The 23,029-nt window shown below is 36.9% G+C and overlaps 7 protein-coding genes across 7 annotated transcripts; 3 read left to right on the forward strand and 4 right to left on the reverse strand.

The window, feature by feature from the left end:
• The first annotated feature begins 2,307 nt into the window (after window positions 1-2,307).
• On the forward strand, window positions 2,308-4,010 carry LOC114527629. Its single transcript, XM_028549328.1, has 5 exons — window positions 2,308-2,429; window positions 2,780-2,908; window positions 3,027-3,093; window positions 3,297-3,358; window positions 3,654-4,010. Exons 1-5 carry the CDS (start codon window positions 2,372-2,374, stop codon window positions 3,830-3,832), a joined length of 495 nt encoding a protein of 164 aa, XP_028405129.1. The 5' UTR covers window positions 2,308-2,371; the 3' UTR covers window positions 3,833-4,010.
• A 928-nt stretch (window positions 4,011-4,938) lies between these two features.
• On the reverse strand, window positions 4,939-6,853 carry LOC114527627. Its single transcript, XM_028549326.1, has 5 exons — window positions 6,697-6,853; window positions 5,793-5,993; window positions 5,613-5,679; window positions 5,445-5,506; window positions 4,939-5,272 (listed from the first exon to the last, which is right to left on the reverse strand). Exons 1-5 carry the CDS (start codon window positions 6,761-6,763, stop codon window positions 5,094-5,096), a joined length of 576 nt encoding a protein of 191 aa, XP_028405127.1. The 5' UTR covers window positions 6,764-6,853; the 3' UTR covers window positions 4,939-5,093.
• Window positions 6,854-7,984: 1,131 nt separating this feature from the next.
• LOC114527628 lies at window positions 7,985-9,455 on the forward strand. The gene is made up of 5 exons (XM_028549327.1): window positions 7,985-8,180; window positions 8,597-8,797; window positions 8,911-8,977; window positions 9,080-9,141; window positions 9,315-9,455. Exons 1-5 carry the CDS (start codon window positions 8,114-8,116, stop codon window positions 9,440-9,442), a joined length of 525 nt encoding a protein of 174 aa, XP_028405128.1. The 5' UTR covers window positions 7,985-8,113; the 3' UTR covers window positions 9,443-9,455.
• Window positions 9,456-9,577: 122 nt separating this feature from the next.
• LOC114527625 lies at window positions 9,578-11,317 on the reverse strand. Its single transcript, XM_028549325.1, has 3 exons — window positions 10,806-11,317; window positions 10,308-10,448; window positions 9,578-10,209 (listed from the first exon to the last, which is right to left on the reverse strand). The coding sequence occupies exons 1-3, from the start codon at window positions 11,299-11,301 to the stop codon at window positions 10,055-10,057; spliced, it is 792 nt and encodes a 263-aa protein (XP_028405126.1). The 5' UTR covers window positions 11,302-11,317; the 3' UTR covers window positions 9,578-10,054.
• Window positions 11,318-11,894: 577 nt separating this feature from the next.
• Window positions 11,895-14,589, forward strand: LOC114527545 (glutathionyl-hydroquinone reductase YqjG-like). Its single transcript, XM_028549234.1, has 6 exons — window positions 11,895-12,261; window positions 12,987-13,260; window positions 13,333-13,426; window positions 13,622-13,738; window positions 13,905-14,021; window positions 14,226-14,589. Exons 1-6 carry the CDS (start codon window positions 11,985-11,987, stop codon window positions 14,319-14,321), a joined length of 975 nt encoding a protein of 324 aa, XP_028405035.1. The 5' UTR covers window positions 11,895-11,984; the 3' UTR covers window positions 14,322-14,589.
• A 331-nt stretch (window positions 14,590-14,920) lies between these two features.
• Window positions 14,921-17,305, reverse strand: LOC114527543 (protein ABHD13-like). The gene is made up of 5 exons (XM_028549233.1): window positions 16,489-17,305; window positions 16,155-16,402; window positions 15,956-16,060; window positions 15,546-15,653; window positions 14,921-15,261 (listed from the first exon to the last, which is right to left on the reverse strand). Exons 1-5 carry the CDS (start codon window positions 17,033-17,035, stop codon window positions 15,160-15,162), a joined length of 1,110 nt encoding a protein of 369 aa, XP_028405034.1. The 5' UTR covers window positions 17,036-17,305; the 3' UTR covers window positions 14,921-15,159.
• A 245-nt stretch (window positions 17,306-17,550) lies between these two features.
• Window positions 17,551-22,985, reverse strand: LOC114527542 (nucleolar RNA helicase 2-like). Its single transcript, XM_028549232.1, has 20 exons — window positions 22,831-22,985; window positions 22,202-22,312; window positions 22,026-22,104; window positions 21,866-21,949; window positions 21,780-21,799; window positions 21,594-21,668; window positions 21,477-21,515; window positions 21,319-21,397; window positions 21,134-21,230; window positions 20,954-21,042; window positions 20,669-20,814; window positions 20,503-20,562; window positions 20,233-20,322; window positions 19,982-20,143; window positions 19,595-19,714; window positions 19,433-19,506; window positions 18,802-18,961; window positions 18,418-18,555; window positions 18,038-18,082; window positions 17,551-17,894 (listed from the first exon to the last, which is right to left on the reverse strand). Exons 1-20 carry the CDS (start codon window positions 22,897-22,899, stop codon window positions 17,607-17,609), a joined length of 2,025 nt encoding a protein of 674 aa, XP_028405033.1. The 5' UTR covers window positions 22,900-22,985; the 3' UTR covers window positions 17,551-17,606.
• Between the last annotated feature and the right edge of the window lie 44 nt (window positions 22,986-23,029).

Consider the following 23,029-nt stretch of genomic DNA (forward strand, 5'->3'; position numbering starts at 1 on the left):
CTTTATTTATACTGGATAGCTCTATCAGGTCTAAACTGTTCTTCCTAGAGGTCCAGTAAGGATCATCTCTTATTGATCCAGTGTTACTACAGGAGGAAACCTCTAAACTAACTTTATTTATACAGGATAACTCTATCAGTTTTAAACTGTTCTTCCTAGAGGTCCAGTAAGAGTCATCTCTTATTGATCCAGTGTTACTACAGAAGGAAACCTAAACTAAACTAACTTTATTTATACTGGATAGCTCTATCAGTTCTAAACTGTTCTTCCTAGAAAAAGCTGAATAAGTAAAAAATTGTAGCTATATCGTTAAGCTATACACGCATATCTACTGTGCTACATGCATATCCTATCCTCCCAGAAAATATTTTTCAGTGTCAGCATTTTTTCATAGGCGATTAAAAAAGTCTTTGTCCCGTGTTAATCCATGCCAGCGCTCTTTCAAACTGCTGAGCATATTTATACGACCTTCCTGCGTTTATATCGATGTTGTAAAGTCTTTATACTTTTCGTCTATAATACTCTTTGCATTGCACAGTCATTAGCAACTCATGTAAATACATCTAAACTTGAAAAAAAAGCTTTTGTTCAGCTGATGAGCATGGTTGCATTACTTATAGAGTCACGATTACAATGTTTCTTATCTAAATACTCAATGACATTGTTTAAACTTTATGATAACCTTTAAGTTATAGTCTTACTAGTAAAAATTTGAAATTCTACTTCTATTGTGCAAAAGAGTAGCTAGGAACAATGAAGACTAAAGCAATGCGTGATATATTTTGTTGCTACAAAGTTAAATATGCATACATAATCTAATGCCTCATCTATGACCATTATCCATGACCATAATCTTTGCAATCTTTGCGTATATTTTAGGTCGAGAGCGGATGTGTAAGTATTACACAGTTATCGTATAAAAACACTAATTTCTTGACTTTTAATTGTCAGTGAAACATATAGCTTCAATTATAAAAGTATATATAGTTTTTCATACTATATTTGTCCACCATAAACAGGTATATATATGCTCTTATATATAACAATTGTTTGAGGAATATTTGAAAAAATAGAGCGCTTTGGTGTGTTGTTGTGTTGTTGGTGATGTTTGACAAAACATTTACCTAAAACTGATTTTAGATTATCAACTAATTTGAAATACTTCAACTTTTTCACAAAAGCTGATGCTTAATTTGCATTTAAGATTCTACAGCTTGAGGCCAGTAATTCATGAAGGCTTTTTATATAGGCCAAACGCCCTTCAGGCTTCAAGCTTGCTTCAAACAGGCCTTTGATAAACCATATGGACAATCGGCTAGTTTACGTGCTTCAAAGAGAGAAACTCTACGCCAATAGAAAAGCCTTTGCAGAGGCGAATATTAGATATTGCCAGGGGCGAGAATTCTGCCCGATAAGTGAATGGTTCACAGCTACAATTCAACATCTATACTATCATGTAGCCGGTGATGTTTGACAAAACATTATCTAACATTGATTTTAGGTATCTGAATTGAAATACTTCAACTTTTTCGCCACAGTTGATGCTTAATTTGCATTTTTGTATTGTACAGCTTCGGGCCAGTAGTTCAAGAAAGCTTTTTGTATAGGCCAAAGGCGATTATGCATGAGTCAAATATCCATCAAGTTTTTAGGTTCGTAATCAGCCAAGAAAAGATTAGGCTGAAAATTGTTTTCAACAACACGATTGGTAAATGTATGAGAACCAGGCGTCGTTTACATGCACACCTATACAACACGTTTAAACGAGCATGCAGACCTTGGACAACGGATTTAAACAAGGTTTTTTTAAAAAGAATAGTTATAGCAGTGTATCTATAGTACGGTTCCCTTACAAAGACTTTGTGTCTTTATAAACCAGTATTTCAACACCAACAAAGTGTTGGATATCAGAGAAAACATACACGAGACAATTGACTATAAGAGTGGAAACATTATTGTAAAGTGTGAGGATCAGAAGTTATAAGGCTACAGCTAGCGCCTAAAGCATATTAGACAATCCAATCCAAAAGTGGATTATCTATGCCTAAACCAACTCATGCAGTATTTCCTATTGAGTCTTTTTTTCACTAAGATGTGTTTGTATGAGCCAATACTCAATCATCGGATGTAAAGAGACTGTTTGAAAGAGCAAGTGTCTTGTATATAAAACGTTTAGTCATATAATAAACGTCTTTGTCTGAATTGATAACACAAAAGTGTAAATGCTGTTTGCATAATATTAATTCCAAGTGGATTGTCACCCTTATAAAAGACCGCAGGGATTCAATCCCAAGGCATATACATCCTTAGGGTGGTCAAGATATCAATAGTTTTACGAGCAAAGCTTCTTAGTCTCAAAACTCAGGCAATCATGTCTTCAAAACTTTTTGTTTTAATGTTGGTGGTTTCTCTTGGAATGGCAATAGCTGGTAAGACAAAAGAAATAGTTTAGTTTAGTTTTCATCTTGTATAGTAAAACTGGATTAGTGAGAGAGATGATCCTTACTAGACTTTTAGGAAGAACAGTTTAGAATTGATAGAGCTATCCCGTATATATGTTAGTTTAGTTTAGGTATCCTTCTGTAGTAACACCGGATCAATAAGAGATGATCCTTACTGGACCTCTAGGAAGAACAGTTTAGAACTGATAGAGCTATCCAGCTAGCATAAATAAAGGTGGCTAGTTTAGGTTCCATCAATAAGAGATGATCCTTACTGAACCTCTAGGAAGAACATGCAGTTTAGAACAGTTAACTTATTATCATGATCAATGATTTAGATGAGTTTGTCAACGAAGATGAAACTAAAAATGAAGAGGAACAAAGAATGGTGATGGAAGACATGAATACACAAACCTCGACTGAACTCGTTCAAAACGACGACCCTGATTCAATAAAAAATAAAGGACGTAAGTTGACGATGTTATATAAAATTTTTAACGATGTGAAAAATGAATTCGGACTCAGGATATTGCGAACTGTATTTGTTAAACGAATTATGATAAAATTCTTTGTTGTTATATTTAGTGTGTCACTGGGGCGTTGCCGTTTGGTACAAGCCTGGATTTGCCATTCGATGTAGCTGCATGAAATGGTAAGAAAATTATACGCCACATCGTCATGGTGAATGGATAACTTTTCGGTTTTCTCATTCGTGCTTGGGCTGTTCTTGAGGCAAACTGTTGTGCAAGTGTTTTTTACCGTGAATTCTATGTCCTCTATGGAGCAATCATATTGATTTAATTTAAAACCATAGCGGTATTTACGAAATTTAATGGATCGAGTTTTCCATTTCAGCGTTTGCCGAGTTGGTGGAACGTGGGCGTGTGCTTACGAGTTTGCCTATTGTCCTTACTATTGTAAGTATTGTGAATTCTCTTTAAGTACCTTAAGTTTTGCATCACACCGGATGAGTCTGTAACTATCTCTTCATCTTTACTGTGTGTGCACTGCTGGTCAGAAATGGCTGAAAGCAAATGCCGCTTCTATTGAACCCCTGTCGCTATAGAAACAACCTGCATCCTCGATGATTAATCTGCTCTGCTCCGCTCTGAGCTAAAGTAAAGATGATGTACTTTGTTATCAATAGTGCATGAATGCATGAGTAGCTTTTCCCCGAGCGGAACTAACACACTTATACTTTTTTCAATGCAGATTGTGGAAACCAAATCTACAACCCTTTGAGTCAACTCTGTTGCTGTGGTAAAGTTTACGATAAAAAGCCCAATTACTCCTGCTGTGGTTACTTCTATTACAGTAGACTCACATCGCAATGTTGCAACTACTATTCTGTCAAGCCCAAGAAAGCTGTCTGCCCACGCTCCAAGATCTAACCTGTCGACGACCTGCAGGAACAATCGAAATACAAATCGCAGCTATATCTTCTCAGAAATTAGTATTTTAATAGTTGTTCCTAGCCATCGAGTAATACAACGCAGATCTTATAAATTGTACTTTATGCATAACATTGTTTTATGAATATTTTCCTTAATAAACTAACTCTACAGTGTATATTTTGCTGTCTTTCATCTTAAACTATAATCTTGTCAATCGAGAGCAATACTGTGTTTACTTTACAGCCCAGGTTACTGCAGAAGATGGTTATATACCAGTTAGCCCAATTAATATCAGTCATAGTTAGGAAGTTCAATAGACCTTATGCATAATGACGTAACAAGCCGTGACACCTGCAGGGAATTCTGGTCTTAGTAGTCACGGCGGGAAATTTTGAAGTTTGGATTTTTCGCCGTGACTACGGAAACCAGGATTCCCTGCAGACGTCACGGCTTGATACGTCATTATGCATAAGGTCTATTATAGGAAGAAAATAAGTTAGCAAGGAGAGTTTACACATTTTTTTTTTCTCAACCACAAGAGTTTGATGAGAGTTTCACGAGAGTTTGATGAAAGTTGGGAAGCGAGACTTTACATGAGTGTTTTCTTAACTATCATGCCCTGATCAAACGAGAATGAGTTGAAGAGAGTTAGCAAGCGAGAGTTTACATGAGTGTTTTCTCAACTATCATGTCCTGGTCAAACGAGAATGAGTTGAAGAGAGTTAGCAAGCGAGAGTTTACATGAGTGTTTTCTCAACTATCATGTCCTGATCAAACGAGAATGAGTTGAAGAGAGTTAGCAAGCGAGAGTTTACATGAGTGTTTTCTCAACTATCATGTCCTGGTCAAACGAGAATGAGAGTTGAGGAGAGTTAGCAAGCGAGAGTTTACATGAGTGTTTTCTTAACTATCATGTCCTGATCAAACGAGAATGAGAGTTGATGAGAGTTTATACATGAGAGATTCTTCAACTATCATATATATCCTGAATAACATACAATGGCTTGCGTTTCTACCAAATGTGGTGAACCCTTCTGATGAAAAACCGCAGAACTTTTTTAGAAATGAGAGAGACATTTTGTAAATTTCTAACGTTTATTCAGTATTGTTTTTATCGTAAACATTTGCGTACGTGCAAAGAAATAATTCAATATTGTTTAGACTGAAAATTATAAATACACTGCAGGCATTTCTACAGCATAGAGACAATTAAATGACTTCGTTAGAGAAAGTCTTGAATGCTCGCGAGAGATCCAATTTAGATTTTGGAACGTGGGCATTTTGCCTTCTTGGACTTCACAGAGAAGTAGTTACAACATTGGTTGTAACGGCGATCATAATAGAAGTAACCGCAGCAGGAGAAGTTGCGATTCTTGCTGTAAACTTTACCACAGCAGCAAATCTGGGTGTAGGGATTGTAGATTTGGTTACCGCAGTCTGTGAAAAGCAAAAATAGAATAATTATAATTTATGATGTATGAAATAATTTGCAGTTTTGGAACCCTTAATAAGGGTGAGGACATGAACCACTGTGGACCATAGCTTATTATGACATTATATACAGCAATCAAACTCGATACATTGAATTGGTTTATGTGTTCATACTTACAGTAGTACGGACAGTAAGCGAAGTGATAACCACAAGCCCAGTTTCCACCAGATTTACAGACGCTAAAATACACAAAATAATATCATCAATATTGAATTTATACTACATAACAAACATAGGTCTTTCCAGTCATCATCGTGCAGAAAGAAACTGAATATATTGACCTACCATCTCATACAGCTACATCGAATGGCAACTCCAGGTTTGTACCAAACGGCAACGCCCCAATGACAAACTAGAAAACATCAACGAATTTTATTATCATTCATTTAACAAACACGGCTCGCAATATCAGTGCGAATTCATTTTTCACATCGTTAATGACTTAAAATACATTTATCTACTCACATCCTTTATGTTTGATTGCATCAGGGTCGTCGTTTTGAACGAGTTCGGTCGAGGTTTGAGTGTTCATGTCTTCCAACACTACTTTGGTTTCTTCATCATTCGATGTCTCTTCCTTCTTAGCTGTTTTAGTTTCGTCTTGTTTAGCAGTTTCATCCTTTTGTTCAATCTCTGCGTTATATTCATTGTAATCATTGTACTCATCTAGAATTGAAGAAAAACGTTGCTTGTTGATACGAATGTTTTATGCACTCCTTATTTATTGAATAACGCTGTCTATGAACTGCTCTGCATGTCCGTGTTCCTCGTTGGTAAGAATCAACTCTTATTAATCCAGTGTTACTACAGGAGGAAACCTAAACTAAACTAACTTTATTTATACTGGATAACTCTATCAGTTCTAAACTGTTCTTCCTAGAGATCCAGTAAGGATCATCTCTTATTGATCCAGTGTTACTACAGGAGGAAATTCAAACTATATAAACTAACTTTATTTATACTGGATAGTTCTATCAGTAAGTTCTAAACTGTTAGACTGTTAGAGGTCTAGTAAGGATCAACTCCAATTGATGCAGTGTTACTACAGAAGGAAACCTAAACTATTTACCGAAACTAACAGTTTAGATAGGGGCCATGCATGCGCAGAGACCCAGTAAGGATCATCTCTTATATTGATCCATGCAGTCCGGAGAAACGAAATTAGCTTTACGTTATGCACTATCATTTTCTAAACTACTTTTAAGTTCTAGTAAGAATGATCTCTTATTGTTCTAGTGCTATAGTTGATAGAGGATACTAAAAACCTTTGCGAGTTTTCGTTTGCCGGTTCTCCTCAAGAGCTCAAGAGAACGATAAATAAACCTAAATTCCAGGCTAAACGAAGCAATCAATGCTTGGAAAAACTTACCTGTTTCGGCCATGGAAAGTCCAACCAAAAGGAGGAATCCGAAAACAACAAATAATTTTGAATTCATATTTCAAAGTTCTGTCTTCTTTCTCTGCAACACTGTATCACGACTGCAGCTGATACTGAACTGTCAGATTCGCTGCTTTTATGTCTATGAACTGCGTGCAATTACATAAAAGAGCCTTGCAGCTCAAAGACACAAAGAATGGTGTAAACTTTGCAGGTCTTTTGAATACCTCTAAGCCTTTTGTGAAACACTCGTCATCTTCCTGCGAATTATATTTATGAAACTAATGAAAGCTGAAAAACATGCAAATTCCTCTTAAAAGCGAGAGCATGCATGCATACACTTTGAATTTCTTCTCGACATATGGGTTATCATAAAACTGAAATATCACACGCAGGCTAACATAGTAATTTAATAGATAAGAGATGCCTGCGGAGGAGGCTAGTAACTTAGTTAACTGCATGATAATTTAGTTAAACCATATCTATGTTGAGGCATAGATCTGAAGTACTGCATGCATGTGATGTGTAAAAATTCATCGCCGTTTCATTAAATTAGATACTCATAAGAAATGTGCTGCATGCATATATATGATCGTCGTTCTATATTGTGAAAATATTTTGAGACTAATGAAGTAATGTAAAATGACATGTATGACATTATTACATGAGTTGAGATTAAGCTAGACGTGAATGGTTTTTGCTTTTCGCCTTTTGGCGTAAAATTACTGAACTTGTTTTCAATATTTCGGGGAGGTCGCTATCTTTATGCAACCTGGTGTAAATAAATGCGCTATATTACAGCTGCATTAAATACAAAAACTATGCAATATTTTGGCAACGAATCTCAGAATATGACGTGCATACCTAGTAAACTCTTGCAAGATATCATTTAGGAGCAATATATAAAAATCTTTGTATCGTGAAATACCAGAATTGAAGCATTTCCGATGCATGTTGAAAATATTGTTCCTCCCAATTCATTCCTAAATTTAACTCACTCGCTTTGTGATTTTAAAACACCTTTATTCTGTTTGTAGCCGAGAGTATTTACTTTGTAGGATGTGATGAAATGGCGTCATCAGAGTTAAGACGACAAAGAACACGTTAAGTGCAGAAAGAACAAACACAAACGATAAAGAGGTATGGAACTCAATAAGTTTGAAAGATGGATATATAAATACGGTAAGGAAGGACAAGAGACTTTGACAGTTTTTACAAAGAAGAAAATTAGATATCAAGAATTGTTTTCAAAGCGTTTTGTTTATTTTACGAATTATTTATGTGGGCTGGGACTCGCTGCATGCAGGTATAAAAAGAGTCCGAATTCGTTGTGAACATTATTCGAACTTGTGTCGACGAGAAACAGTTGAAGAAAGAGTTGGAAAGAAGACTGAAAACGTTGGACAACATGAATTCAAGATTGATTTTCGCCCTCGGGTTTCTTCTAATGGCTGGCCTTGCTATGGCTGAAACTGGTAAGTGCGTGATCTGCACGTGATGATCTTCACTGGAACTAATTCTGGAAATTCTGGACCTATATATTCGTGCATAATATGAGCTGAACTGTTCGCGCAGTTAAAGACATCCACACTGCATCAAATAGTACTAACAGATAATCCCGAATAAGTGACCTCAAGTCAAATTAGAGCAACTTAAATCTCTGAACTTAGAGTTATTCAGGATAGGTTTCGACTGTTTCAATAGAACTAAACCAACCAGAAATGAAGAAATAGATATAAGCGAAGTATGCTAATTCAGTTAAGTTCCTTTCGCTAAGAAAAGACAAACTAATAAACACGTATTGTGTAAGAAGAAGATAAGGAAATCCGTGATTCTCTGCATAGGTAATCATTCTCATGCAATTAATACTTGTTCTTTTCTTCACCACTAGATGAGTACAATGATTACAATGAATATAACGCAGAGACTGAACAAAAGGATGAAACTGCTAAACAAGACGAAACTAAAGCACCCAAGAAGGAAGAAACATCGAATGATGAAGAAACCAAAGTAGTGTTGGAAGACATGAACACACAAACCTCGACTGAACTCGTTCAAAACGACGACCCTGATGCAATCAAGCATAAAGGATGTGAGTTGACGATTTTATATAAAATCTTTAACGATGTAAAAAATGAATTCGGACTGATATTGCGAACCGAATGTGTTGAATGAATGATGATAAAATTCGTTGATGTTTTCTAGTGTGTCATTGGCATGTTGGCGTTTGGTACAAACCTGGATTTGCCATTCGATGTAGCTGTATGAGATGGTAAGTCAATATATTCAGTTTCTTTCTGGTGATAACTGGAATGACCTATGTTTGTTATGCAGTATAAATTCAATATCGATTGTATTATTTTGTGTATTTTAGCGTCTGTAAACCTGGCGGAGTCTGGGCTTGTGATTATCACTTCGCTTACTGTCCATACTTCTGTAAGTATGAACACATAAACCAATTCAATGTATCGAGTTTGATTGCTGTAATGTCACAAGAAGCTATGGTCCACAATGATTCATGTCATACCCTTAATAATCCAGGGTTCCAAAACTGCAAAATATCTTCAGACATCGTGAATTAAAATGATTTTTATTTATACTTTTTACAGACTGCGGTAACCAAATCTACAATCCCCACACCAGTATTTGCTGCTGTGGTAAAGTTTACAGCAAGAATCGCAACTTCTCCTGCTGCGGTTACTTCTATTATGATCGCCGTCTACAACCAATGTTGTAGCTACTTCTCTGTGAAGTCCAAGAAGGCAAAATGCCCACGTTCCAAAATCTAAATTGGATCTCTCGCGAGCATTCAAGACTTTCTCTAACGAAGTCGTTTAATTGTCTCTATGGTGTCTCTAGAAATGCGTGAAGTGTATTTATAATTTCAGTCTAAACAATATATTGAATTATTTCTTTGTATGCACGCAAATGTTTACAATAGAATCAATACTGAATAAACGTTAGAAATTTACAAAATGTCTTTTCTCATTTCTAAAAACGTTCCGTGGTTTTTTACCAGGAGAGTTCACCACACCATCACACGCCGTCGGAGGGGGATTTTGGGTCCCTGCAAAAGCAGGGCCGTTTGCAGGCAGATTTTCGGCAAAATGATTTAGGGCAAATGTTTTCTTTAAAAAAGCGACCGGGTGACCGTAAAATAGTAAAGCAATTCACTGTATTAAAGTCTTGTATTATTCTTCAATGACAATGTCTTTCAAAAGCATAAAATGGTTTCGACTGAGTGCGATGCCTGACAGGCCCTGACTACCAGTCGCTACGCATAGCTCCATACTTGGTTAACAAAACCTTTTGAGTCACGATTTACGATCTAATAAAACATTGTTGAGCTCTAGACTTCACTGTTGTTTGTCGAGTCGTTCTCCTCCAAAGCCTTCTTTACTACGGCAAATCCAAGTGGGATGGGTAACCATAAATGATACGTTCTTAAAGTGGTTGCATGTGTTTGTATTGCTCCTGATCCATTTATTGAAGACAGAACACCACCTAAGATAGAAACCAACTGACCTAGCATATTCTGACCTCTGATATAATCATGACTAATCATTGTTGAAGAATGAAGGAGATCTTTTAATGCACAATACCTTGTTTCTGGGAACATGTCTTGCACTGTGGATAAAATACTTGTGATTGGTAAAATTTCACTAATTTGTTTGGTGGAATGTGATCTGCTATAAATTTTTTATGGCTTCGCTTGCCGCACGAGTGACAGCCGTACCTTCTGCCTAAAACCAATGTTTTTGGTATTTATGATGTAGGCAGGATTGATGGCATATACCATACATGCAAAATAGTAATAATTGATGGTATTGGTCAATTATGGTGAATGTTGGTATCGATGGTGATAAATTAGGGTAATGATTGATTGCAACAATGAATAATAATGATTATTGGTGATGATCAACCATGATTGATGAGGGTGGATGATGATGATAGATGGATTGTGATGATCATTGATCATGGATAATTACCAAGAGTGATGATGATAGCTAGTGATAGATGGTGATAAATGACAGTAGATTATGCTGATCAATTGATTGTATCCACTAATCATGATCAGGTTAAAACCACTCTATACCAACCTAACAAATAAATTTTTCTTTTTGCAGATGACTTTGCATAACTTTTACCAGATGCAGGCACAGACACTCTTGCAAATGCTCCAGGATGAAACAAGTGACTAGGTACAACCTGGCGTAATTTTCCACCCAACAAGTTAAAAATCACCAAGCTACCAGCACCCCACATAAATATATGCTCATCTTTTTTATCAAATTCCAACTTAAAACGTTTTTCGGGCGCGTGATGCTCGTTTGCTAACAGTTTTGACTTTTTTAAACCCTCGCAGGAAAGTACAAAAGTGCTGGAAGCAAAAATGCCTGATAAAGTTACTGAAGCAGCACCACAAACCAGCACCATTCCCTGTGGTAATTTACAGCTAACTCTGACTGGTTTAAAAACGAAACTTTGCATGAAGCCAAGAGCAAAAGGAAAGCTCATTGCCCCGACGGCCATCGCTGCTAAAATCTCTTTAAAGTTATAAAAATTGTCGTGTTTTTTAGTCGAAGTTTTATCCATTTTTGAACATGGTCTCTTTATGATCAGTGTTTATGGTGGGTTGATTAATATTTAATACTTGGTGTAATATTTTTATAGTCGGCTCATATATCATAATAATATTGCTCAATGCTCATTATTGCTGGGCCAACATTTACCCCACAACAGGCACAACTTTTAACCAAGGACTTTAGGTTACCCATTCCTTCTCAAGGCATGTTACAAAAGAAAGCACAGTCACAAGGTAGATCACAGGAAAGCTCAGCCCAACAAGCAATCCTGCTTGTAGGATTTAACAAGCACCAAACTGAACAATGTCAAATCGTTAACGTACCATAATTGCTAATTATAAAATGTTGTAAAACGTTCACCCGTTCGGCAGAAAACGACTATCGTCTATCAAAAGGTATATTAATGAAAAATGTACATACACTACATTTTAATGACTATAATTTTCAATAATTTCAATACAGAGCAAAGAGCTTTGTTTGCAAGACAGCTGGAATTTCTTGATGCTATAAAAAGCACAATATAATTAAATACTTAATAGGATCCCCTGAAACGATACCATCATTCATGAGTATGCAAATATTATAAACAGAATTTAAATGTGGCGAGGTCGTAAGTTCATTCGCTGTTACTATTGCTACATCCAAGGTCAAGGAGCTTACAAAAGTCGCTATTTTTCCACACCACATTCAAAAATGTCAACTGAATCGAAAGACAAACATTATCAGGCATCGACAAACACAAAAGGAGAATTTGTTCGCAAGAGTTCTCAGTTTCATGACGAGGTAACAGCAGACGGTTCGAGCGGTTTCAAAGCGGAAGCCAATCGCTACCATTTGTATGTGAGTCTTGCTTGCCCATGGGCGCACAGAACTCTCATAGTGCGTAAACTAAAAGGTTTGGAGAATGTGATAAGTTTGAACGTGGTGGATTGGCTCATGGAAGGCAAGGGCTGGAAATTTGACAATGAAGGTATGTAAATCTTTGGAGCAATTTCTAAATGCTATGTCAGAGTGATGTTAGAAATATTTTGCATCGTCATGTTGATAAATTCTGTGATGAGTTAAAACCAATTTACTTATTGGTTATAAGGCTATAATATTTTCAATACCCAAACGAATTAACTCTGGCGCGACCAAAACATCTGCTAATATTGTTTTTGTCGTATTGATCATTAATCATTATGGTGGTATCTGTTATTGGTAGTGACAAAGTAATATTGATTTATCACAAACATATTTATATATTAAATCCTAGAAATCGACCTTTTTGTCTGAGAACTTGTACGTCCTTCCATGCCAGTCCAGAATCCACGAATATAATCCAAATTTTAATCTTAAATCTGACCCTAACCCCAACCTAAGTATTAACCCTAAAGGATTAGGTGAAGGATTATATTTGCGGATTCTGGACATGGTATTACTACGACCAGTATTCGTGGAAACGCTGACTAACAGCTTCGTACCAAACAGCGGCAGAAACACGCCACTTTATTGCAAATATGCTAACATTGGCATCCAGCTACCCATTACCCAAATACCCCTGCGCGCTCGCTTTCCTAGGCTGATCTCTATATAGCACCTGAATGCAGCAGTCCGTTTCGCGTGTTCACACCACTGTAAAAACGGATGAACTGGTGTCCACCAGAAGAAAACTTTCGACCTTCCCCGTGAAAACGTAGTCTTAATCTCTTACAGGAAAGCCAGGAACAACGCCAGATACTGTGAACAACTTTGGTTATCTAAGCGAGGTGTACGCCTTATCTGAACCAGAATACGATGGTCGATGGACAGTGCCTGTTTTGTTTGATAAACTCCAGAAGAAGATTGTGTGTAATGAGTCCAGTGAAATCATTCGCATGCTGACCAGAGAATTCAACGAGTTTTGCCCGACTTTAGAACAGAAAGAGCTGGACCTTTACCCGGTGGAATTGCGAAAAGATATTGATGAAATGAACGATTGGGTTTACCCGTAAGTATGTTTCATTTATCCTCATCATGAGAGGAAAATATAATTGAAAAACGTTCTTGATATCTTCCGTAGGAATATCAATAATGGTGTTTATCGTTGTGGTTTTGCGACCTCACAAGAAGCTTATGACAATGCCGTTACACAACTCTTTGAAGCTCTCGATAAAGTATGTTTATGTATCTGTTGAAAGTTGTGAGAAGTATTAGCGGTGTATTTAACCAGCCCTCTCATAAACCTGAAGGTGCATGTGAAGAACAGTTTAGAATTGATATAGAAGTTAGTTTAGGTTTTCTTCCTGTAGTCAACACGGAATCAATAAGAGATGAACCTCACTTGGCAATCATACATTTTTTGTTCTAAGCTTGAGGAAATTTTATCAACACGAAGATTCCTGGTCGGGAAACAATTCACAGAAGCTGACGTTCGTTTGTTTACGACTTTGGTTCGCTTTGACCTGGTGTATCACGGTCATTTTAAGGTATAAACTTGTGGATGGCTTTGAAACTTTTTCTTCCGAGTAGGAAGACCAAGAATCGTGTTTTAGTTATCTCCGTTTAACCCGTAGTTTAGGTAAAATTGGCCTATATAAAGTTGGCGTACTTTCTCGGAAATTATTTCTCGGAACCTCTCCTTCATTTTTTCAGTGTAACAAGATGAGAATAATTGATTATCCGAATATTTGGGGGTATACCCGCGACATTTATCAGATTCCTGGCGTGGCAGAAACGTGCAACTTTGGACACATCAAGAAACATTACATGGTGAGAGATCAGATATCATGGGACGACTGAAACTCTAGCTTCATTTTCGATAGATTTCGTAGTTTATCCAGCGGTATTTATGACTACTCAACTAATGGTAACCTTAATTCTGTCTTCTCTAAGATATATCAATCATGATCCGATTATTTGACGTTATTTGAACTTTGACGTGTAATAAGATGTTTTTATTTTAATTATTTCTAGCAAAGTCATCGCAATATCAATCCGCACGGGATCGTCTCAGTTGGACCAGATCTTGACTTCTCAGCTCCGCATAGGCGAGAGGCTCTTGGCCAGTAAAAAACAGTCGAACACTTTCTAAACATATACAGTACCGCTCAAAACCTAACACTGCGTTCTCGTTCCATTTGCGTTTCGTTTGCGTTTCGTTTGCGTTTCATTTGCGTTTCGTTTGCGTTTTTTATTTCGGAACGTGTTTTCTGTTTGGGTTTTTTCTGAGCGTTTTTTTTCCTGAGCGATTTCAAGGCACGCAATCATATTTGAACGTAGTTATTACAAGGCTGTATTTATTAACTTGGCTTTTTTAAATAAAATAACCCACTGACAATCTTCTTATCTTCACAAAGAAAGCATATTCCCAAACTCTTGTCGGAGACTGTCTACACATATATATACTCAATACTAGTGATTCATTAACGCGATTAATTATTGCTTCAATTTTGGGCGCTGATTCGCATGATTGACACATTTAGATTATTATCAATAGGATTATAGGAGTTAAAAGACAAGGGAGGGACTGAGTGCGAGAGAGAGAATTGAGACCGCTGTTGTGAGAGGGAGTGTTTTTGTATTATCGAGAATATATCTTTTAAAACCCGAATCCGCTTCGTCTACTCTAGTTGCTTATACCTTCTAGTAAGGGTCAATTTACTAAACTCTGTCAATTTACCAATATTAGTAATCCTTTCCATCTTTGGTTAATAATTTGCACATCTGTGCTTCGATTACAAATATGTCTATATAGTTATAAATTATTGTGTGCTTTCAAAGTCGCATTTTTGCAACTTTGCAACGTTGTCTTCAAGCAGTAGTACCATTGAACCTAAAAGAACTATTGAGTTCAATGAGTGGTACTTGTTTTATATCATTTATTTTGTTTATTAGATTTAAATATTTATCATAAGTGTCTGATTGGTTTTGGAACATAAGAAAAGTTTGAATCAGCATTTGCGCCAGGTTTTGAAGAAGTGACTAAACCCATTTGCCTTGCTTCGTAAACCTATAAAAATAATGTTAATGGTTTGCATAAAGGTGATGGTACTAAAGCTATCTGTCAATGTCTCTTATAATTGATGTAATGAGAGGGTTGATTGGTTGAGAAGCATGTTTCTAGAACTGTGTGGAAATTCATGGAAATTTATAATGATGCCATATAAATGCAATTTTATAATTTTACTATTTTGTAACAGAAAAGTATCAACCAGTTTGATTTCTTGTGAGACATTTGTGAGCAAAAGAGACTAAAACATAATTTATGAATTGATAGAAATCAAAGTGTCATACCTCAATCAAAAACCTACTAATCGCCTCAAAATATCCCTTGCAGTGCCAGGTATCATTGTGTGTTCCACTCTCAAACGTTTCCAGTTTCTTCACAGTGGCAGAGCAGCTCTGAAAATAATTGAATATCCTTGTCATGTACAGCATTTGTTTCCTAGCAATGCTTGGTAAATACTACCATCAATCCCAGGGGTTAAAACCTGACAGAAATGCAAAAGTGCATTGCAAGCTAATTGGTGACATGAAACACTGACATATAGTATTGATAACTTAACTGATAGCACTCTTCCACTGATGAGTAACTCATCTGGCATTAGAAAAAGTTAAACACTAAAGTAGGTCACAATCCTAAACCAGTCAGAAACTTTGTGTACATACAATACTCCAGTGCTTCTGATCTCTCTATGCTGTACCTCATATAGTTTATACATCATCGCAGGTGGCACCAGCTGATCCTTAGAACCGGAAAGGAACAAAGATGGTGTTGTTATCCGGCGCATTTTATTCAATGAATCAAACTAGAGGTTAAATAAAACATATTATTACTGATCTCAAGTTGAACTGGATGTGTATTATATTCAAATGTGAATGGTTTAACAGCTAGCAAGTCACCTGATTTCGGAAACAAAATATTGGGAGTCGATTAAGACCATTGATAAGTTGGTCTGCCATGTGAGGTATGCTTGTGAACGAGTTTTCAACAACCATAGCAAAAGCCTTGTCCACAAAATAAGGTAGGGAGAGCAAGTGGATGGCCACAGCTCCGCCAAGGGATCGACCGTATATTATGATCTTTGTACTGTCTATGTCTTTGCGACCCAATAAATAATCCATTGCTGCCTGGGCATCGAAGATGAGACCTATGATAGAAAATGAAGTTGTTAGAATCATCCAATGCTATTTTGAGTCTATAGATATATGATTCTACCAGAATAATTCCACCTACCATGCTCGCTGGGTGAACCATCGCTCCGTCCATAACCTCTATATTCAACTAGGAAGACATTGCAGCCACAATTTTTGTACAAAGCGTGACTATTGATTAATCGATGACCAATGTTCCCGGCATTTCCATGTAGGAACATCACAGTCGGTGCTACGGCTAACCGAGGTGCCGGTTGCTTGATCAACATCACATTAATCCTAATGCCATCCCTTGTCTTCAGGTAAAAGTTCTCAAAGGGAAGGCCAAACTTGTGCGGAGTTTGGACAAAAACACGCGAAGATTCAGGCTGGTCTGGAAAGTACAGCAAGGCATCTTGGTAAAAGTACAGTGCACCAAGAACGGCTGCCATTAGCAATAGGAATGTTGTTATTCCACCATACAACCAGTACAATAACAGCAAGGTTAACATTGCAGCACTGCACAGCCGCCAGAAACGTTGAATTATCAAAACTACAAGTCTTCCAATCGTTTCTATCGTCTTAAAACCAGTCACCGAATCCGGCGGAGTATTACTTTGCCTCTTGCTGGCCATATCGGAATCACTCATGACCGCAAACAATGACAGCAAATTTTAAACCCCTTGAAATGCTTGATACATAAAACAGCACAATGACAACTCAGAACAGGACTTTTCCCCTCGATCAACACAATTTTCACTGCCAAGAAGTGATGTTTGAGCACGGATACTTCCAGTTTACATTTTGCTTATGTTTTTAGAAAATAAAAAACATAGGAAAGGCGTACAAAAGCAACGATTCCAAGATGAAAATCGCCCTTATAAAAGGACAGGTATAAAAGCATTGTTCGCCATATTGATTTTGACCGCGGACTCCAGGAGGACTGGGAAGCCCTTCTCTTCAGTTCTTCACTGAGCGAATTTTTTTTTCACAGGCCAAAAAATCAACGTAAAGCTCTGGTTTTTATGGGTATTTTGAAAATCCAGATTGTCTCATACCTAATTAAAAAAATACTCATTTCCCCAGCGAGAGAGATGGGTTTATCCATCCTTTAACATAAAGTTAAAACGTGGTGAAAACGAATCATATTCCAGGATACATTTCATGCAACAAATCTAGTACTTAGACACAAACACATTTGTTGTATTCTGCGTAGCTTTATTATCTACCATTTCTTTGAAATTGTGATTTATCATTCCCGGATCTCCAACCTGTCCTCGTACCATTGCTATAGTTGTTGTTCCCAAACCTCCCACCAGTCCTTGTACCATTAGAAAATTTATCAGATCCTCCATTGCTACCATATCTACCAAAGCCATTGGAGCGAAATTGATTTGTAGAACCAAAGTGTCGACCATTAGATTGAGGGTAGTTGTTTACCCGAGCGACTAATTCAGGAAGCTCTCTCGCCTTTTCTAATATCACATCTTTTGGATTGGTCCAGGATGACTAAAAACGAAACAAAAGTTTTCTAAAGAAATACATAAACAGGTCCAGATCACAGTACACATTGCAAGAACACATATTTAGCCGGTTTTCCAGTTTTTGGAGAGTTTCAGGAGCCTTATCTATGCTCGGAAGCAATTACTAACCTCTATTTCTGGGATCAAATTGCTAGGGACATCGAACACCACGCCCTAAGGATGAAAAGTTTCAGATATTAGAAAGATCGTCGATCACTAAGTGGCCATCCGAAACCCTAGTATTTGCTTGAGTAAAAAAAACACTTCCCACAGGCGAATGAAGCAAAAACCATCATATGCAACCACTGGCGTAGCCAGCATCGATAAGTGGGGGGGTCCATATTCATATATTCATGTAAACAGACTGTAAAGACAATTGATTTGAAAAGAAATTAATCCTGCGTATCACGAATATATGAATATGGACCCCCCCAATTATCGTTCTGGCTACGCCGCTGTATGCAACCATTAGGAATCCTGCATAAATGTTGCAATACTTAATTACATACATAACGATCTTGAGACATTATCATGCCCTTGACTTCCGGTTTAATCTTGGCTGAGAGGCAGTTTTCAATCACCCTCCACATGTAAGCAGTTGACCGTAACTCCATCTTTTCTTGTTTCAAAATGTATGTCGTGTAGCCCTAACACAATGAAAAATATGAATTACTTCCCAGTTCCCTTAAACTTTCTTTCACTTGATCGACATGCAACAGCCATTGCAACAGAACTGTTGTGGTTTAGGTTTGAACTTCAAGACCCTTATATGCACCCCCTTTCTTCCCCCTTTCAATTTACCCCTCGGACTTTCAAAGAAGCGCTGGCATAAACGTTGGCCATCAGCTTAGGACTAGAGACAAAGACCCATGCTTCAAACGTAGTTTACTTACCTCTTGTGAGGAGAGTAATGATCTTGACTTGATCTCAGTCGTGCCAGAGATGTGAGCCAAGGCTGCTGCAACAGCATCAACTGCGCCACGATCCTCTATCAAAGCTTCAGCGGCTTCACGGAAATATGTAAGAGCATCGGCTGGAACTTGCTCTAAAAACCTAAGGATCATCTCGTATTGACCCAGTGTTACTACATACAGGAGGAAATCCAAACTAAAATCTAAACTGTTCTTCCTATAGTTCCAATAAGGATCATCTCTTATTGATCCAGTTTTACTACAGGAGGAAACCTAAACTAAACTAACTTTATTTATACTGAATAGCTCTATCAGTTCTAAACTGTTCTTCCTAGAGGTCCAGTAAGGATCATCTCTTATTGATCCAGTGTTACCACAGAAGGAAACGTAAACTAAACTAACTTTATTTATACTGGATAGCTCTATCAGTTCTAAACTGTTCTTCCTAGAGGTCCAGTAAGGATCATCTCTTATTGATCCAGTGTTACCACAGGAGGAAACGTAAACTAAACTAACTTTATTTATACTGGATAGCTCTATCAGTTCCAGTAAGAATCCAATGTTACTACAGAAGGAACACCTAAACTAAAATTCAATCGTCTTTACTGTTTACCTTTTAGCATCATCTGCTGAAGATTTGATAATATCTTCCGGCTGAGGAGCGCCGATTCGTTTAAACCTAATGCCCTGTACAAAAAGTCGAAGAATTACAGTTTAAACGTAGCGTGCACAGGTTAATTTAAAAAATGTCACTTAAATCTTTAATGCAACTTACAGCTTTCCTCTCAACCATTTTCAGCAAACTCTCCTGATTGTATTTGTAAAATATGATACAGACTCCAAGACGATTTGCTCGTCCCGTTCTGCCAGCTCTGTGAATGTACGCGTCAACATCCTTAAAAAAGAAATGAGACGTTGCTGTATGAAAATAATATTTATATTGTAAATATAGAGAGTTTAAGGCAGGATTGTTGCATGAACCTGCCAATAGTTGAACAAACATGCATGAACTCCTAATTTAATCGAGTCTTTTTAAATATTCGGGTCGTCAAGTTAGCTTGGAATAACTCAAACGAGTTTGCCTGGATTTGGCGGTAAATATTTCGGACACAAAAGCAATTGTCAGTATGACAGTATCTATAATTCAATTGTGAATACAAACCTTGGGTGGTTCACATTGGACAACCAGATCAATTTCAGGAATATCCAAGCCTCGGGCTGCCACATCAGTCGCAACCAAACATCGAAATTTCCCTTCACGAAATCCTTTCAATGTGAGCTCTCTTTGTTTCTGTGGAATGTCACCATGAAGTACTTGGGAATCCTGCATGAAAAATATCAAAAAATCGTCTAGTTTGATTATGAAAACGGAACACAGCATTGATGCAGGCAGATATGTGATTGAGCAGTCACCTGTTTAAGTATAGAGTTCAAGACCAGTTCATTTGCCTCATTTTTTGTCTGGGTGAAAATAATAGTTCTTCCGTGTGCTCCACAGTAGACCTGGGAAGAACAAAAAATAGCTTTGTAAAAACACTTAAATTACTGGCGAAGTTTTCAGGAATATGATATACATTTGTTGGGCTTTGCTTAGCACTGTCAATGTCTCTATAAACATTTTCTGTTGGCTGGAATCTTTCAATTGAATTTCAGAAAATTTGACAATCACTGTATGACATTTACCTGGATAACATCACCAATTGTTGCTGCTCGTTCGTGGTAGGGACATTTGATTGCTTTGTGCTGAAATGCAAAGCAAAGATTTGAAATAAAAAACAACCCTCTGGTTGATAAAATGTGTGGTAATGATGGCTGTAGTGGTGTGGTGGGTAATTCTGGTGTTCCTCACCTCAACTGTCAATGCAGCCTGTTGTCTTTCATTTCCAATTACGTCAACAATATGTCGATCTTTTGTCATGTATTTTTGTGCTGTTGTTGTTACCCAGTCCGGAAGAGTCGCTGAGAAAAATAATGTTTGGGGTTTCTCTGCGCTATCTAGAAATAATATGAAAAAATGATTTTAAACTAAAGAATCAAGATAATTTCTTGTTGATATAGATAGTCTTGATAAGTAGTTGTAGTTTAAACAAAGCCAGACACTTAATTTTGGTGGAATTCTAAAATATTAAATAACCTGCAGTGTAGGAGGCAGCAAGAATCTCCTCCACTGAATCCTGGAAACCCATATCAAGCATTCTGTCAACTTCATCCAATATACAGTGTCTTTAAAAAAACAATCATAAAAACTTCAAAACAGGTGAAAAGTAGACCATAACTAAGTAATGAAAAATGATAGCAAGATTACAAAACTTACTTTAATTTACTCAAATCAAGAATCCCTCGTTGCATGTGATCTAATATTCTTCCAGGTGTCCCAATTAACACATCCAATCCTGAACGTATGGCCGACTCTAGAAAACAAACGAAAACTTACAAAACAAAGTACTACCAAGCGCTGGTCTATAAATTTTATATCACAGTGCTAAAACGATTTTCTACCTTGAGGAGCATAAGGTGTTCCACCATATATACAGTAAACACTCAGACTAGTTTTCAGTGCATCAAATTCATCACTGACCTAGAGCAAATAAGAAATGTATGAAATTATGAATGGTTATGGCAAAGGTACTATAATTGATAGTGGATTCAAGTCTAACCTGCTTGGCAAGTTCCCTAGTTGGTACCATAACAAGGACCTAGAACATTAGAAAGATGTTGAATTTAAACAACTGTCTTTATAATGATTATCTTCATCATGTTTCTTCGATACTTACAACTGGAGCTCGGCCCCTTTTGGTTGCAAGTTCATTTTCCTGAAGACGTTCCATTACCGGCAACGCAAACGCAAGCTACAATAATATTGATAACATGCAACAAATATATTATTATAATTGACAAGAAATACAATAGTCTAGACATCCTGCAGTAATTAGGATTAACAATGCAATGATAAAACTCACCGTTTTTCCTGTTCCAGTTCCTGGAAATAAAAGAAATTTTTAGAAAACTAAGTGGCATAATAAACAAAATCAATAAGTCGACATACTTGCTTTTCCAATTACATCTTTGCCTTCGTAAATCAGATCAAATGTTTTAGCCTGGATCGGGAACAGATATTTGATGCCACGCTCTAATAAAAAAGCCTACATTAGTTATGAAGGCATATTTGGGGAAAGTGTAAATGTTTTCAATGGTGGTACTTGTACCTTTCAACTCTTTCCTTGTCTTTTTACTAATCCTAAATTTCTTCAACTTTCCATCAATCTCAGTTTGTGTTTTACTGGCCTGATCAGAAAAATGAAAGTATTGCCTAAGCAAAAGCTTTTATGATTTAAAACAGCCATTAAACCTCTTATTGTAAATATATGCGAGTAATCCAGACCTTTTCGGTTGCGTTGTCTTCCCCGACATCCAAACTCTTTTCCTTTTTAGCCTTCTTTGAACCTTCTCCATTTGTCTGTTCATCTCCTTTCCTTTTTCTTGACTCCCTGATCTGAATTTTGAAGATGGGATTGCCTGATTATATTTCCCTTGATTGCATTGCGTGGGATTGTATTGCCCCAACATATTGCATTAACCATCATTGTCACAATTTATAATCTTTGGTTGGTCAATGACTACTGATCATGATAACTAACATTCAGGCAAACAAACATGAAGGATTCGCTTGTCTCTAATGCTCTAAGATTTGCTCACAAAATATTTATGGAGACTCTGTGAGGTTGAGTAGCCCCACCAGTAATTCCCTCTGCTCTAACACTTTTTCCCCACCTGTCTAGAACTCTAGCTATAACCAGGCATTTAACACATAGGATTTTAACATAGCACCTTTCTGCCTAATAGAAAGATCCATTTTGAGTTTTTTAAAAGAAATAACACCACATAAGAGAGATTAACGCATACTTTACGTCTGAAACACCACGAATAAAATATTCTAGAATATTTCGAAATATTTTTAAATTTAAACGGATGAATGAAGTGAGGCATTTTGGACGTACAAATACCACTTACCCGCTTTCTATCGCCGTTCATAACCTCACCTATACTATTATCTGTCTCGATCTTCTTCTCTAGTTTCATCTGAATGTTTTACAACCGTTTAAATGTGAAATATTCGGAAAATAAATGATGAATCATTGAACGTATAAAGATACCATTCCTTATTTCTGTCGGCGAATTTTTAATCAGCCACGTGGGTTGTATGAAAATA

The sequence above is a fragment of the Dendronephthya gigantea genome, unplaced genomic scaffold (assembly GCF_004324835.1).
Source record: "Dendronephthya gigantea isolate DGI-Jeju-01 unplaced genomic scaffold, DenGig_1.0 000045F, whole genome shotgun sequence".
Taxonomy (NCBI): domain Eukaryota; kingdom Metazoa; phylum Cnidaria; class Anthozoa; order Malacalcyonacea; family Nephtheidae; genus Dendronephthya; species Dendronephthya gigantea.